Raw genomic sequence first — 14,808 nt, forward strand, 5'->3', positions numbered from 1 at the left:
AAATGTATAAGAGAGGAACAATTTACTAATGGTAGGTAGCTAAACTAGTAAATTTTGCTGAGTGGTGAATTAATAATAATTATCAAAAGGCTTAAAATTATATGTTTCTTCTGTCCCAGGAATCCCATTTCAAGTTACTCAGCCTAATGAAATAACACTATGAAAATATTTACTGCAACTTTTAAGAAGGAGACAATCTAAACGTCCAATGAGAGTGTTAAATAAGTAACAATTTATCCATATGATGGAATATTTTCAAAAAATTGTTTATGAAACAAGTATCATTAAAAACATATGCATATGCATAAAAATACTCGAAGGATATGCATCAATACCCATAATTTCTGATAAAAGAGTTGCAAAATGATTTTTTTCTTCTCTGGACTCTTCTAAACAGTCTATAGTGAGGATGGATTACTTTTTTAAGTGGAAAAGCAATACGTTCTCTAAAAATCAGAAGGGATGGTAGAGAGAGGGGAAAAAAGGGGGACAAAACCAGATTACACACAATTGGGAAGTGGGTGATTTATTGCAACATGACACAAATTATCTCACACGTCTAAGTCTGAACCCGGCCGCCATCCCGTGTGGAGCATACATTAGGTGTTTAAGAAACATTTGTTAAAATGACATTAAAACAAACTGGTCAGAAGTCCTGAGGCACTCTGACTACCCAATCTACCAGAGGTTTGAGTTTCAAACAGATGGCGGCTTAAACCACCACATTAAACCCTTCTTGGGAAAAGGAATGGCTGGACATAGAGCAGGAGAATATATTCTGACTTCCTATCAGTCCCCTGAAGACCCTGTTCTTTTGTCTTAATTTGCAGTTGCAGAGCCTTAAAGGAAATGAGATGCTGCCTTCGTAACCTGTGATAACCGAGTATGGACATCATCGATACTTTTGCTATTCCAAAGCGTCGTCCTTGCCATGGTTTGAATGACCAGTCAGGCCACCGCCTGGGATCACGCTCCTTGGGGCTCACAGCTGGGTTGCAGAGCCATCACTGGGATATTATAGGAACAAGAAGGGCAACTTTAGATAGAGGCTTATTGTCATCCACCGCTTATTAAGTAGATTTAGAGTATAGCAAGAAAAGCAGCGTGTGTGATGGAAGGGACCCAATGACAGAAAACAGAGGAGGTAGGGTTTTGTCCATCCTTCAAGTTAAGTGCCATGTGACTATGACAGAGTCGCCAGTTTGCTCAGGCTCTCGTCTTTCAACCTATAAAATGATACACTTACGCCATGCCCTCCTGAAGGTGGGGCCGGACTAAAGGTCCCTGCTCACCTGAAAATCCATGAGTCTAAGACTCTGTAATGTGCGTGGAAGATCAGATATATCTCCTGCCAAACACTTCCACCTTGGTAGTGTGAGATTACCTGACTATTCAGCAGAACAATGCAGAATGTATGCTCAGGTCCCCTTGGATTTCTGTAACATTCTCAGACTTTTTTATTTTATTTTATTTTTTTAGACAGAGTCTCACTCTGTTGCCCGGGCTAGAGTGCCGTGGCGTCAGCCTAGCTCACGGCAACCTCAAACTCCTGGGCTCAAGCGATCCTCCTGCCTCAGCCTCCCGAGTAACTGGGACTCCAGCAACTGCGCCCGGCCACGTTCTCACACTTTAAAAAAAAAAAAATCGGCCAGGCGTGGTGGCTCACGCCTGTCATCCCAGCACTCTGGGAGGCCGAGGCGGGTGGATCACTCGAGGTCAGGAGTTTCATACCAGCCTGAGCAAGAGCGAGACCCCGTCTCTACTAAAAATAGAAATTATCTGGACAACTAAAAATATATACAGAAAAAATTAGCCGGGTATGGTGGCACATGCCTGTAGTCCCAGCTACTCGGGAGGCTGAGGCAGGAGGATCGCTTGAGCCCAGGAGTTTGAGGTTGCTGTGAGCTAGGCTGACGCCACGGCACTCACTCTAGCCCGGGCAACAGAGCGAGACTCTGTCTCAAAAAAAAAAAAAAATTCTACATAAAAGGTGAGGCACCATATAATTCTAAAACCAAAGCCCTCACATGAAGTCCATTTTCAGCATTTTCCAGAAGTTTTCTAAATCAAGAAAGGCTAAGCTACAAACTTGAGTGAAGAATTATTTTGCAGACACCGCTAAATTCCAAAGACGTGAAAAGATAAATAAGGTAAACACACGGAGACTCTACTTTCTGATCCTGAAGTAATTTTTGAAAGATTCAATTCTCCTTGAGGCTAAAATTTTGAGTTTTTCATCCACGTGAGAAATTGGGAGCTTCAGGTCTGCCTTGGCTTCAAATGTTTCCTTCGCTCCCGTCCTGCCCACGAAGCTACCGTCCCACAGATAATCACTTACCTGACAGGGTCATCTTTAGCACTGGAACTTCTTATTGCTAGTAACTTCTTGTTCGGTCTGGTTCCGGGTAAATGGGTGGCAAGGAAGCGGCTGAGGGTGGACAGCGGGAACTGAATTGTAGCCAGGAACCACTGTTCCCTGGCGGGAAATACGTAATAAAAAAGTTCCTAGTAATTTTAAGAGACCTAAAGCTAACATGGCGGGTGGCTCGTGAAGAAGTCTGGAAAACACGCATGCGCACAAAGGGAAACTGTTACGTAACCTACGAGGCTGGGTAACCTGCCAAGCGATCTCTGGTTGAACCGCAACCTGCCAATCATCCCCAAAGGCAGGAAACCGCAACCAATCCTGCCAGGGGAAAGGCGGGACAAACTAGTGACCATATAAAAGACAGCGTGTGCTCAGCCTTCGGAGTCTTTCGCCAGTGAAATCCTAAGGGTTAGATGTTATGAAACTACTATTTTGGGGTCTCAGTCACAATCAAGTAACTTCTACCAAGACCAGAAGCCCCTTTCCAAGTTCTGAAAATGTTTTTGGTGTCTTTTCAATATGAAACTTTTGAATGATACGAAGAAGCTGGCACAATATAATTATTGTCCTAAAACCATAAATATTTGTTCACTTGTTTTGAAAATGAATCATCATAGGGGCCATCACTAGCTCACCCCCATGTCTTTCTAGGACATAAATTATAGAAAATGGAAGACTCTTCCTCTGCCTGCTCCTTGTTTTTCCAGCCGGAGGCCGGTTGCAGGCAGGGAGAAGCCACATTGACCCAACTAGAGTTCCTGCCCAGGCACTCCCAGAAGGAGGCTTCGCAGATGAGTCACACAAAAAAGTTTGTCATGCAAGGTTTTCAGGCTCCTTTTCTCCTAACCCCACTAAGATTAACAAAAAGCAGTGGGAATATGGTTTGTAAACAAAAGAAATTGTTACGCTATAAATACCACACTATAGTTAGATCATCAGAGCGACCTCCTTTAAAAAAAAAAAAAATACCAAAAAGAAGTAAAGGTCCAGAAATCACTTTATGTGGCACTGTCTTGGAAGTCAAAAAGTTTCATTCTGAAAGAAAGATGTATTTGCAACCAGGAAGTGTTTGCAAATATCCATGAGTGTTCCCATAACAAGCATCTTGTTAGGCATTGATTAGGGGGAATCAAATATGTCCAAAATATTCCCAATCATTAATTTAAATGGCCCGAAATAAAGTGTGTAAGCAAACTGTTAGACTTTCAAAGGAGGCAGATATTCAAAATTCTTGCTAGAATCCTATAAACAAAGCTATGATTTACCTCAGAGCAAGGATGTATTCTAAATAATTACCAACAACTTTCTTGCATTTCAAGTAATTTTTCCCTGTGTTGCCCAGTTAATGCAGCGTATCTAACTCATATCACATATTAGATGGGAATGACTATTCTTGAATCAGTGAAATCTAAAACAGGAAAGCATGGCATTTTAATCAATGGTTCTGCCGCAGCCTGTACTACAATAAACTCTAGTAAGCACATACTTTCCAAAAATATTCAGGGAAGAAGTGAGGATACAGGAAAGCCTATGTAATAACCAATTATTCAAAAAAGGAAGTGAAGTATTCCACATCTGTGCAACTTTGTTTATATAATTAACTCTTTGCAACCTGCAGAATCCTATTAAAGTGGAATAAGTCATAATTAGAATAAAAGGGTATGTACATACACATAAATCCGTGCACGTGCACACCCTGACTTTTGTACACAAAGAAATTAACTGTATTAAAAATATGAAAACCTGCCATTGCTACTTAAAGTAAATTTGGGAGATGACTGAAGTATTTCTGTCACTAACTTCCAGTGACTAAATTTTTCCATGTCTCATGCTTAGATGAACTTGGGCAGCTCTCCATACAGTGTCCAGGGCTCAGTTCAAACAGCAGCACCTCAAACAAGCTTTCCACGCCCTCCCTGTCGAGTTTTCAGCTCACCCCTTCCCAGCTATAAGAACTCAGGGCACACTAGGCCTCCCTTTCATTACATTTGTTAAACAGCAATTAAGTAATTAATTGTGTAAGCATATAATTAGTTGTTTGATATCAGTCTTCCCCTACCAGGAAGAACGCTTTGTGAGGAAAGTGCCTGTGTTCTGTGCCTTGAATCAAGTCAACATGGAATAAATATATGTCGAATGAGTAAATTACAGTTACTGTTTCTTTCACCTTCATCAAGAGCCATCACTGAGTCAGCTTGGAAGAATTAAGTACTTCTTAACAAAGCTTTACTAGAACAACTGAGCTTTTATCCTCTATCACCACAGGCCATGACACTCTCCAAGGTGAGCACAGCTCTTTCCTTCTTCTTTGCCACACATTTAGAAATCAACGCGATCATTCTGTCACCCCCACCCCCCGAAATCCTTTCTTTGTACATACCTACTGATGAAAGTTAAATTCATTTGATATTAATTATTGATACTCTTCACAGGGCCCAGGGAAACAACTCTTAACTACTAACTAAAATGAGTTTCACTGGAATATATAAATTATAACATACCATAAAACAAAACAGTAAAATTTAAAACAGCCCTATGACATTTTAACTAGAACAATATAGTTGGCATTTCAATCACATTTGCTACTTAGTGTTTCGTTGGGGGAGGGGGGATAATGTACAAATCTTTTGCTCATTCATAAAATTTGTTCCTTGTCAAGATGTTATCCTTTTAGTTAATCCGTCAGATACAGAAACTCTATAGTTTGTGCCAATGGATGTATATGGTGGCTGTGTTAGTCGAGCCTCTGTGAATGCAAGGCACAGAGGGCCTCTCCAAGGAGGAATAGGTTTATGTGCAAAGGTAGAAAGGAACGTAGGATCTGGCTTCACAGGGGACCCCACAGGCATGGGGGACACAGAGGATGCTGCCTGTATTGGACTCAGGTCTCTTCAGAAGGATTTGAACAGGTTTAGTCACCATCCTCCCTGTTGGACGAAGTTCTTGTGCAGCCCTCCTGGGTCACCTCAATCCAGTCAGCTGTGACCAGAGAACTGAGGTCATGTGGGACAGAACATGGTTATCCACGTAGAACAAAAATTAATTGGGGCCACATGACCTTGGACGGCAACCCTTGGAAAAAGGTGAGAAGCGTTGCTATCCTGGGTCAAGAATTAAAAAGTAGTTCATGTCAAGAGCAGTATGTTTACTACATGTTGGATGCAGGGACATCCCCTATTTTCTCAAGTAGAATAGCAGGAGTTTCAATTCTGTTCATTTTTCTGTTTCTATTTATTCTCTTTCATATTTGCTACTAGGAAAAAAAAGGCAGGGGGAAGCTACAAAGATCAAAATGCCATAGGATAAACACAAAACAAGCAACTGGGCCCTTGGTTCTAACATTGGCTTTTCACCTTCTAAATCCATATTCTCATTCTGTTTTTTTCATCAGAACTCTGCTGCCCCTAAATATAAACATAATAGACAAAGGCCTGAGAATTTTGCTTAGAACTCCAGAAAGGAGTTGAAGTTCACACCTGGATCACATCCAGTTTTCTGCCATCACAAAACTCTTATTCAATCCCTCTGTGTAGGAGAAACAGATAACATAAAGAAAAAAACAACTTTCCTTTTATCTACTTTTTAATTTCTTATGTCTGAGAGTTTTTGTAGAAAGTTATTTTGGTAAGTTTCTGGTGGTCACTCGTGTCTCAATTATCAAAATTAACAACTAAAAATTATTAAAAATTATCATTAAAAATTAACAAATTTTTAAGTTAGGATAATAAAATGATTAGTATACTCTAAACCTAAATTATAAATTATCTTTTGTCAGGAAAAAAATCTTTCTAAGGTATTCATTTCTTCTGTGGCTGGGTTCCTTAGAGTAAATTTATAATCATGAAAGAAAAAAAGTCTAAGAGGGAGAAAAAGATAGCAACTTCTTCAAATAAATACCTGTGCTTTTTTTATAATTTCAAATATCATGAGTATGTTTGATTAATAATACATTAAAATATGATTTCATCCTCTTGGAATATAAAAAAACAGAAAATTCAAGATTTGGAAGAACTATTTATTCTATCAGCAGGTGTCATCTGCAAAGTTTATCAGTTTACAATTAGGAAGGATTATGCGCCAGAGGGAAATTTTTACAAAATAATACAATAAGGCTAAGATCCAATTCTCAATAGATTTATATGAGAGTAAAAATAGAGACTAACTCACTTTTTCAGTTATGAAAAAATTAGGAAAAAAAAGCAAATCAGAGTATGTTCCCATTTCATGTACCCAATTTGGGCATTTTCTATTCTTTGTTCAAGCTGTTTCTTTCATCTTAAGAATACAAGAAAATTAGAATTGTACTACTGAGGACATATGAGGAATTTAATTTTGAAAGAAGTTAACTACAATGATGCATTATTTCAGTACTTTGATATAAAAATCAGAAAGTTACTGAGCTTAAAAAAGCATAATATTGTTATCACTTAAAATTAAATTTATTTAGAGGAGGAAAGTTTATTGTGGGGAGGAAAACAGGTTTTGAATGACTCACCAATGCAAATGTACTGAAGCCAGCACACACCTCTGATGCGATTTGATGTGAGTTGTCATTTACCTGCATGTCATAACCCATGCTCCAAGAAACCACGGTGAGAGCCAAGAAGTAGAACCATTTTGTTATATCCTACATTTATTTAATTAAGCAAACCAAATCTGTAGAGATAGGAAATTAATGTGTTATGCTTTACAAATACAGAAAGAAGACACAGAATGTTAAGACCCTGAAGAGAGTGCCTCTGAGGACGCAGTTCTATCATAGGAGACCACTTGCAGGGATCACATTAAAACCATGCCTGACGCGCCCATCTGTCATTCTTGTTTTGACATCATTCAAGTAGTTTCAATAGATAAATCAGAGATTTGCTTTCCAACAAATGTAAATACTAATGATTATGGTAGCCTTGAAGGGTTTGTGAATGACTATGCTATACACACGCAATACTAGGCTTAATGTGTTATTTCAGTGCTATTGTACATTGTGCAGGGGGAAATAATGTCTTATTACACATTTACTGTGACATCCACTAAAATGTGAACTAGTTTGCATAGGTTAGTCCTTTGGGCAGCACGATGTTGCTCTAGTCCACCAAGGCTTAAAGATTCACAGTGTAGAGGAAAAAAACATGAATTAAAGCATTTCTACTAAAATATATTTTAATAGCTGGTGTTAACAATTTGCATAACAAAAGCCAAATTATATTCATCATGACACTGTATCCATTCTGTAAGCTCCTTCATTTACAAAACATTAGATGTTCCCTCCAAAACTGTTAATGCATTCAACATTAGTACACAGTCCTGCAAATTAATCATCAACTACAATTCTATATATTTTGAAGCAAATAGATGCCAAACTGCACAATGGTTCAATTTTGCATTTTTATCACAAGTCAAAGATCAACAGTTCCATGTCGTGCCTGTCACATACTTGGTGCTGCTTCCTAAACGCTCAGTAATTCATTATACGGACACTGAAGAATAGAACTGTGATGCAGTTTTCTCTTTTCCTTTAAAATAAATCATTTCTAACAGCAACTGGATTACAAATAAGTATATACTATGCAAACTGGATACCATATATCAAACACAAAAAAGCATATGGAATTCCCATGAATATACTGAAGTAATATAGACAACTGGGGAGAAAATTGGCCTGGGTATTATTCTTCCAGGCTAAGGATTTCAGTAGTTTAAGCATCATGGAAAGATGACCACAGAAGCATCGTACAATGCCTTGACATTTTCAATCATCAATAGTTACACACAGTTGCCTGGAAAAGGTCCATGGAATACTTCAGAAAGAGACTTTTATTGTAGCATCCTTAAGTTAGTTTACATAGCTTCACATGTAACTAAAGCTCTGTCACCTTCATGTCACATTACCCAAACAACCACAATCTAGCCACTTTTAGATTATCAGAAGCAAATAGCTAAGGTATAATTAACTTATGAAGTGAAGTTCATCTTGTGTAGTGAATTCGGCCTCATAACATAATTATTCTATCTTACAATAGGTATTTTAAATCCCAAACCTAAAGTTAATGTTTATACATCTCAACTATCTCTTAACCCACAAAGAACCTTTCAGAAATAGAGGGAAGAAGTCAGCATTTTCTAAAGTCTAACCCTTTACAGGTAAACTACCATCAGCTACCACCTTTAATGTCTGTCAGGAGCATCCCCACTTCTCACCATAAAAATATCAATCATGTTCAATAAAATATTACTATAGAACAGGCAGAAACTTGCTTTCTTGGTTTTCTTTCCAAGACCATAATGGACAAACAAGGGTAATCAAAAAAAAGAAATGCACCTATTTTTTGTATATATCTGTATTATAATTTTGGTATAAAGTTTATCTGGTTTATATGGGGATATGTTATTAAAGATCACACGTGTGTTTTCTTTATCTTCTCATTAAAAATGTTCCATTGGAGATGGGTGAACCTGACAATGAGGTGCACCTCTTGAATTTCTACTGTCTCTTTTAGAAAAGTGTGTTTTCCTAACTCCTGGAGCGCTGCAAAACGCAGCAGAGAGAGGATAAGGAGAGAAAGACTGGTAAATCTGGCAAAACCGTATCTTCATCCTCTCCAAGCAATATACCTGGAGGCCAGAGAGGAGCTGGCCTAATCTTATCCATATTTATACAAGGTGTCTGTGGAAGTTGTGCTTACAAATTCTCATGTGGTCTATGGGGGCCGGGGAGGCCTGGGGAGACGGGGGCCTCCATGGAGACCTGACATCCAGATAAATATTTCAAACTGGGCTACCTTGCAGGTGTGTAAACAATAAGGAAAAGACATGAAGAGTTCATTTTGCCATAGCATAGAAATAGAAAGCTTTCTGGAGCACAAGAATTATTAGTAAAAACATTGACTACAAAAGCTCACATACAACCAAAGCAATATATTCTGTTGCTATGCTTTGCTCAAGAGAGAGGTGATCCACATACAGTTTTGTTTTCAGAACCCTTTAAAAGTGTATCAAACTGCTCCTTGTGCTTTTGTCAGGCTTGAGAACACATCACGTTTAGAAAAGCAGGTGCATGCTCTCTGTGCTTGGGCCTTTGCACAGTCATCCTTAACTTGATTTTTAAGACTTGCTTTTAAACTTCTCTTTAGCTGTCGGCATTATGTATGAGATACCTGTTGCCAAATTGAAGGTGGGGAGGAGGCATGTGGAAAATGGAAAAGTTGTTCAAGAATGCAATTTTTTAAATGATGCTGTAAAAATAGCACTTTGGTATTAGACATATATGTTTCCAGTATTCCTGCTGAGATGCTCACTATCCTGATAAGCTTTAGTGATGATTGCCAACACTATCAAATTATGACCCCAAGAGGATGCAAATTCTTATCTGCCTCAGTTTTCGTTGTAAAATAACTGGCTCCTAGTTAAATTCTGATCAGATCTTAATTCCTAAAGGCTTGAGCCAGAAACATCTTGCTATGCAAACATACGTGAAGCTTAAAATTTTAGGAGATTTATTCCCCAAATATGTACTGACTTTTATATTCAATGAATCTGATTTTGAAATCAGTGGATGAAAAAAACAAGAAACACCAAGCTGTTACTTTATGGTAACTTTCCTGATTACAAGCACTATTTCAAATCAGCTTCCTCTATACTTCCTATAAATGTGCTATTCATCAAAAAATTATACCAGTCCTACATTTAGTCTGAAAATTTAATAAACAACAACTCTGTTTTATAATCACAAAAAGTGACCTGGTTTGGTGAAATGTAAGCACATACTTAATACAAAAAAATTGAGCAGGCCTACTGTCCTCGGTTTTGATGCACAGAGTTTTGTAAAAATATCACAAGTTCAGTTTGTCTTTGTAGGTTTATGTATAAGACATCAAAACAAAGATGGGGTTTAATCAATTAAATTATGACTGGACATTTCAATAAGAGGAAAATCAGTGAAGCTAGTTATCTGGTAATCTGTAAAACTCCCTGCAAAAAATCTCAGGTTATTTGGCTGAATTTTTCGTCAGTGTCATATAGATGCAGCTTTAGTGTAATAAAGCTTATTTGCTCTTTTAGCCTAATAAAATAAAACTACAGATTTTCATTTGTATGTGCCAAATTTTCAAAGGTGTAAATGAATCAGCTAGGGCCTTTAGACTAGCAGATATTTCAATAAAAGATGTTTTACAGGATATTTTGTTAATTTCCTTGAATCTATCATCCAAGGTATATATCCCCAAGAATCATACATTTTAGTATATTTTTGTAACTTTGCTTTTTCAATTTCATCACAACTATAAAGTCAGACCCTACATGAATGCTACCCTGTTGCAGGTCACAATAAAGGGCATGATCAGAAAAATATAGAATTGTCGCTGGGCATCAATGTTTCGGTAACCTTGACTACAGGCTCTGGGTGAGATTTTAAGACCTGCCAGCAAGGGCTGCACTCATGGACATCAGTCTAGCAAAAGCCTGCAAAGTTACTCATTTGAAAATCAAAACATGACAATTTCTTTCTTAGGGAAAAGCCTCTTGGTTCTGTACTGAAAATCTCTGATCACATTCCTATCTCATCTCCTAAAGGTGATTTAGAAAATAAAAGCCAGAAAGTGGAAGGGAAGCTTTTTGAGTAACCAGTTTCAGCAGCTAGATTTCCATTCCAGAATCTGAATATCATTTCCCAAAATAAGACACCAGATCATCTCTATGTGGAGTTTGTAGATTTTTGTTTGCTGTTTTTTTCCCTCAGTACATGCTATATTCTATTCTTTCATTGGCTCCTATAAATTTTGTGTTTAAATCAATGGTGGCATTAAGTTAATGAAAGCTGTTCAATAAACACCAAAATCATTTATTTACTAGAGTATACATGTATTTCCTAAGGTGTAAATCCTTCAAAACTAGAGTGCAATGCAGCAGGAAAACCTCAAGCAGCTTTTCAAAATATGTTTTCAGATGAGCTGGCCGCTAGAGGAAAGGGCTTTTAGGTATGTCACCCTTTTTGCTTTAATAACAGGAATGGGCAGTGCAGCTGCCTATGTTACAGAAGCTTGAACCTACATGACATGCAACAGGGTAAAGGCTACTAGGGAAATTATATAGATGACATTAACATTTTCCCTTTGCAGAGCAGCTGTGAAGTTGTTTGGTCCTGACATTCTGTGGAACTGAGCATCTACTTGGGTCCATAGAATATAAATGGAGAGTAGGAGATGTCTTGGTATCAATGAGAAATAAAGAGACCCCCGGTTGGCCTAAGGAATAAGGAAATTTCTTTGTTTGGTAGAGGTTTCTAGATCCCTAAGGCCACCAATCAATATAATTTTAACCAGACTGTCATTCTGCCATTGCTTGCATTTATTATATTGGCCAATTTTCACGCGAATTGGAAATTGCCTAATCACTCGAAAGACTGAACAGGTTTTAAATTATTGGCTGTGTAACTGAGTTAAGAGAATTGGCTTCTGGTGATTCCAAAGTGACAAACAGGAAGTTTCATATACTAGTTACATTTAAAGGACAATCAACATCTCTATTAAAGTCTACAAAAATACATTTCCCAGAAGGGTTCAATCGCCAACCAAAGGAAACCACGAACACAATTAGCAGCACCAGGTCTCCAGACGTAATGATTTTTGTTTAGAGGAATTACTGAAAATGCTGCTGTTTTCAGCCCACAAGTCATTCCTTCATTCTGGTACCTGTGTGTCTAATTGTCAAAGGAAGGATACATTATTGTAAAATAACTGCCAAGTTGTCTTAAAATTATCTTCTATCTTTTAAAAAGATCGGTTTAGAATACATTAGAATAGAGCTCAAAGGGCAAGGAGAAAAGAATCAATTAACAAACTCAATGTAGTTGGCTGGGAGCATCCCAGTTCTCCCAGTTCTCTGCACCGTGCCGTACATCCAGCCATCATCGATGGGCTGCACGTTGACAATGTAGTCGCCGTCTCTGAAGGAGACCTCATCTTCATCCTGGGCACTGTAATCGTACATGGCTCGGTAGGTCCTCTGAGAAAGGAACAAGGGATTAGATGATGAATACCAAAACAGTTACAGCCACAAATTCCAGTCACAACGAAGCAACCCACACATAAGTAACTATTAGGAATGTTTTTGAGTACATCTATTGCTGGAAATCTGTCAACCAGACCCTAGAGTCTAACTGGGTTGATCTCAAGTTTTCTTGTCTAGCAAAAAGCATAATATTTGGGGGCAAGAATGGGGATATGGAAAGCCACTGAATGCAACAGCCAGCCCATCAAAACAGTAGGTTTTGGAATGATAAAGCCATCTCCCCTCAGCTTCAGATAACCCAGAAAGCTTAGTTTATGTGGATCCTCCTGATTCTACATTTTTCAGAAAACAAAACCTGCCGTAGTGGTAGACAGGTCCGGGTCTCCCCTGGCAATAAACTTTTGTAAGTACTAAGAATTTTTGTTTCCTCTTAAAAATATGTAAAGCAAATAAAAAGAAAAAAAAAGTCCTACTACACTCACTTCATAGGTTTTTGTATTGCCAAGGGAGAAATTTAGCTTATAAATAAATGTTCTGAATACTGAGGTACATGGAAGGAAATCCCTACTATAATGAGGAAAAGTTAAACTGAGTTTTCTTATATTTGTTGTTGTTTCAGGCTAAGCGTTTCGCTAATGTTAACATCAGACAATCTCAAAATCAAGTGCATTTATAGACTGAGGAAATTGGCTGGGACCCAAAGAACTTTACAATAGTTCAAGTTTCCTCGTGGCTTAGAAGAGTTACCTGTTTATGAGAGTTCAGGCAAAGGCTAAGGGATGGAGTCAAGGCTTGGGGAAGCATTTTCAGCATGAGATGCCAAGTGTAACCAGATGACCTTGAACACTGCTTCCAAATTTTACACTGAATGAATGAACCAGTACTTCAAGATTCCCAACAGGGGGATTTGAAGACACATTTGGCTTTTATGGCCATTTTGATTAACATCAGGATTAACTTATTTAAATGACCATCAAATATTTATGCTCTTCAGGCTTGAATAAAGATCTTAATTGGCTAATACTAATCACGAAGTTACACTTGGATATTGTGCTGATAGATTCTTTGTAGATCTTATTGTTTTACATAACACTTATGAATGCCTGCCTTTCTCAACAGTTTACCTCTGTAAGTTGTTTGCTTCCTTCAAAAAACCCGCATAAGTGGCAACACATCATCATTTATCTTCACAGGGAAATGTCCAGTATTCAAGTCAACTCTATTCCACATGTATTGATATGTCTGAGGAGAAATGGGACGACCAGAGGAGGAGGAAGACTTTGATACTTACTAGATTTGGTGAATGCTGCATTGACCTCATGGAGGACACACTGGTCTGGTGCATGTACCCGTAGCCTTGGGAATGGCTTTGCTGATAGGCTCCAGGAAGCACAGGTGCTGTACGTTAAACACACATGCAAAGATTCCTTAAAGTTAGCCTCAAAATACCCTGCCCGAGCCCTGAAAGTGATTTCATGCTCTGCTAGAAGCTTCTGAAACAAAATGCCATTCTAAGAGTCATGTGAAATTTGGGTAACAGTGTTATAAGAAACCTCTAGATTAGTATACATCTCAGTAATTAAGGACATATACAGAAAATCAATTTAGCATGCAATTAAAACACATTTTAAAAATTAATAGTTTTATTACTCTATTGCAGATGTTATGTTAAAACAACAAACACAAAAAAATTTCCCATAATCCTTTAACAAAATTGTGTTTTTATTTGACCATGTAATCTTTTTAGGAATTCTCTAAATAAGAATTTTTTAAAAATTTAATTGGATTACCAAATCAATGAGAAAGTATAAATGTTTTCATAGAGTTCTTCTCATATAATGAATACTCTCAATATTTCAAAACAAATAGCTGAATGTTACCTTTACAAAGATGATAAATATAATGTATGTTTAGCAACATATTATTTGTTCAGCAGTTAATAAGTCTATACTCTTTAAAAAAAACTTTTACTTAGAATATGTGAATTCTTCATTTTATTTTGGCCATATGTCAAGACTAAATAAGTCAGCTGAGTATGTAACAAAGCCTGAGAAACCAAACCACTTAAAGAATTTCATAAACATTATCCTTCTACATTAAAAAAGTAATATTGAAACAGTATTCACTCAGTTCACACTGTCCTCACCATTAATTATGATATTCAAAAGGCACAGTTTCTGTTTTGGACATTGGTCTGGGCAAGGACTTCTTGAGTAATACCCTCAAAGCACAGGCAACCAAAGCAAAATGGGACAAATGGGATCATATCAAGCTAAAAGCTTCTGCACAGCAAAGGAAACATCAACAATGTGAAGAGACAACCCACAGAATGGGAGTAAATATTTGCAAACTACCCATCTGACAAGGGATTAATAACTGGAATATATAATGAGCTCTAACAACTCAACAGGAAAAAATCAAATAATCCAATTAAAAAA

The 14,808-nt window shown here is 37.6% G+C and overlaps 1 protein-coding gene across 8 annotated transcripts in view; it reads right to left on the bottom strand.

Annotated features, from left to right (window-relative positions):
- Positions 1–6,977: 6,977 nt before the first annotated feature.
- Positions 6,978–14,808, bottom strand: part of NEBL (nebulette) — a 326,459-nt gene continuing 318,628 nt past the window's right edge. For 7 of the 8 annotated variants that reach the window (XM_045534540.1, XM_045534548.1, XM_045534488.1 and 4 more), the window contains 2 exons: positions 13,662–13,768; positions 6,978–12,364 (listed from right to left, as the gene is read on the bottom strand). In XM_045534540.1, coding sequence (XP_045390496.1) covers positions 12,188–12,364; positions 13,662–13,768 — 284 coding nt within the window. In that variant the 3' untranslated portion in view covers positions 6,978–12,187. Of the gene's footprint in view, positions 12,365–13,661; positions 13,769–14,808 lie in introns of those variants that run through there. The other variant, XM_045534511.1, reaches the window with a different exon arrangement.

The sequence above is a fragment of the Lemur catta genome, chromosome 1, assembly GCF_020740605.2.
Source record: "Lemur catta isolate mLemCat1 chromosome 1, mLemCat1.pri, whole genome shotgun sequence".
In the NCBI taxonomy this organism is placed as follows: domain Eukaryota; kingdom Metazoa; phylum Chordata; class Mammalia; order Primates; family Lemuridae; genus Lemur; species Lemur catta.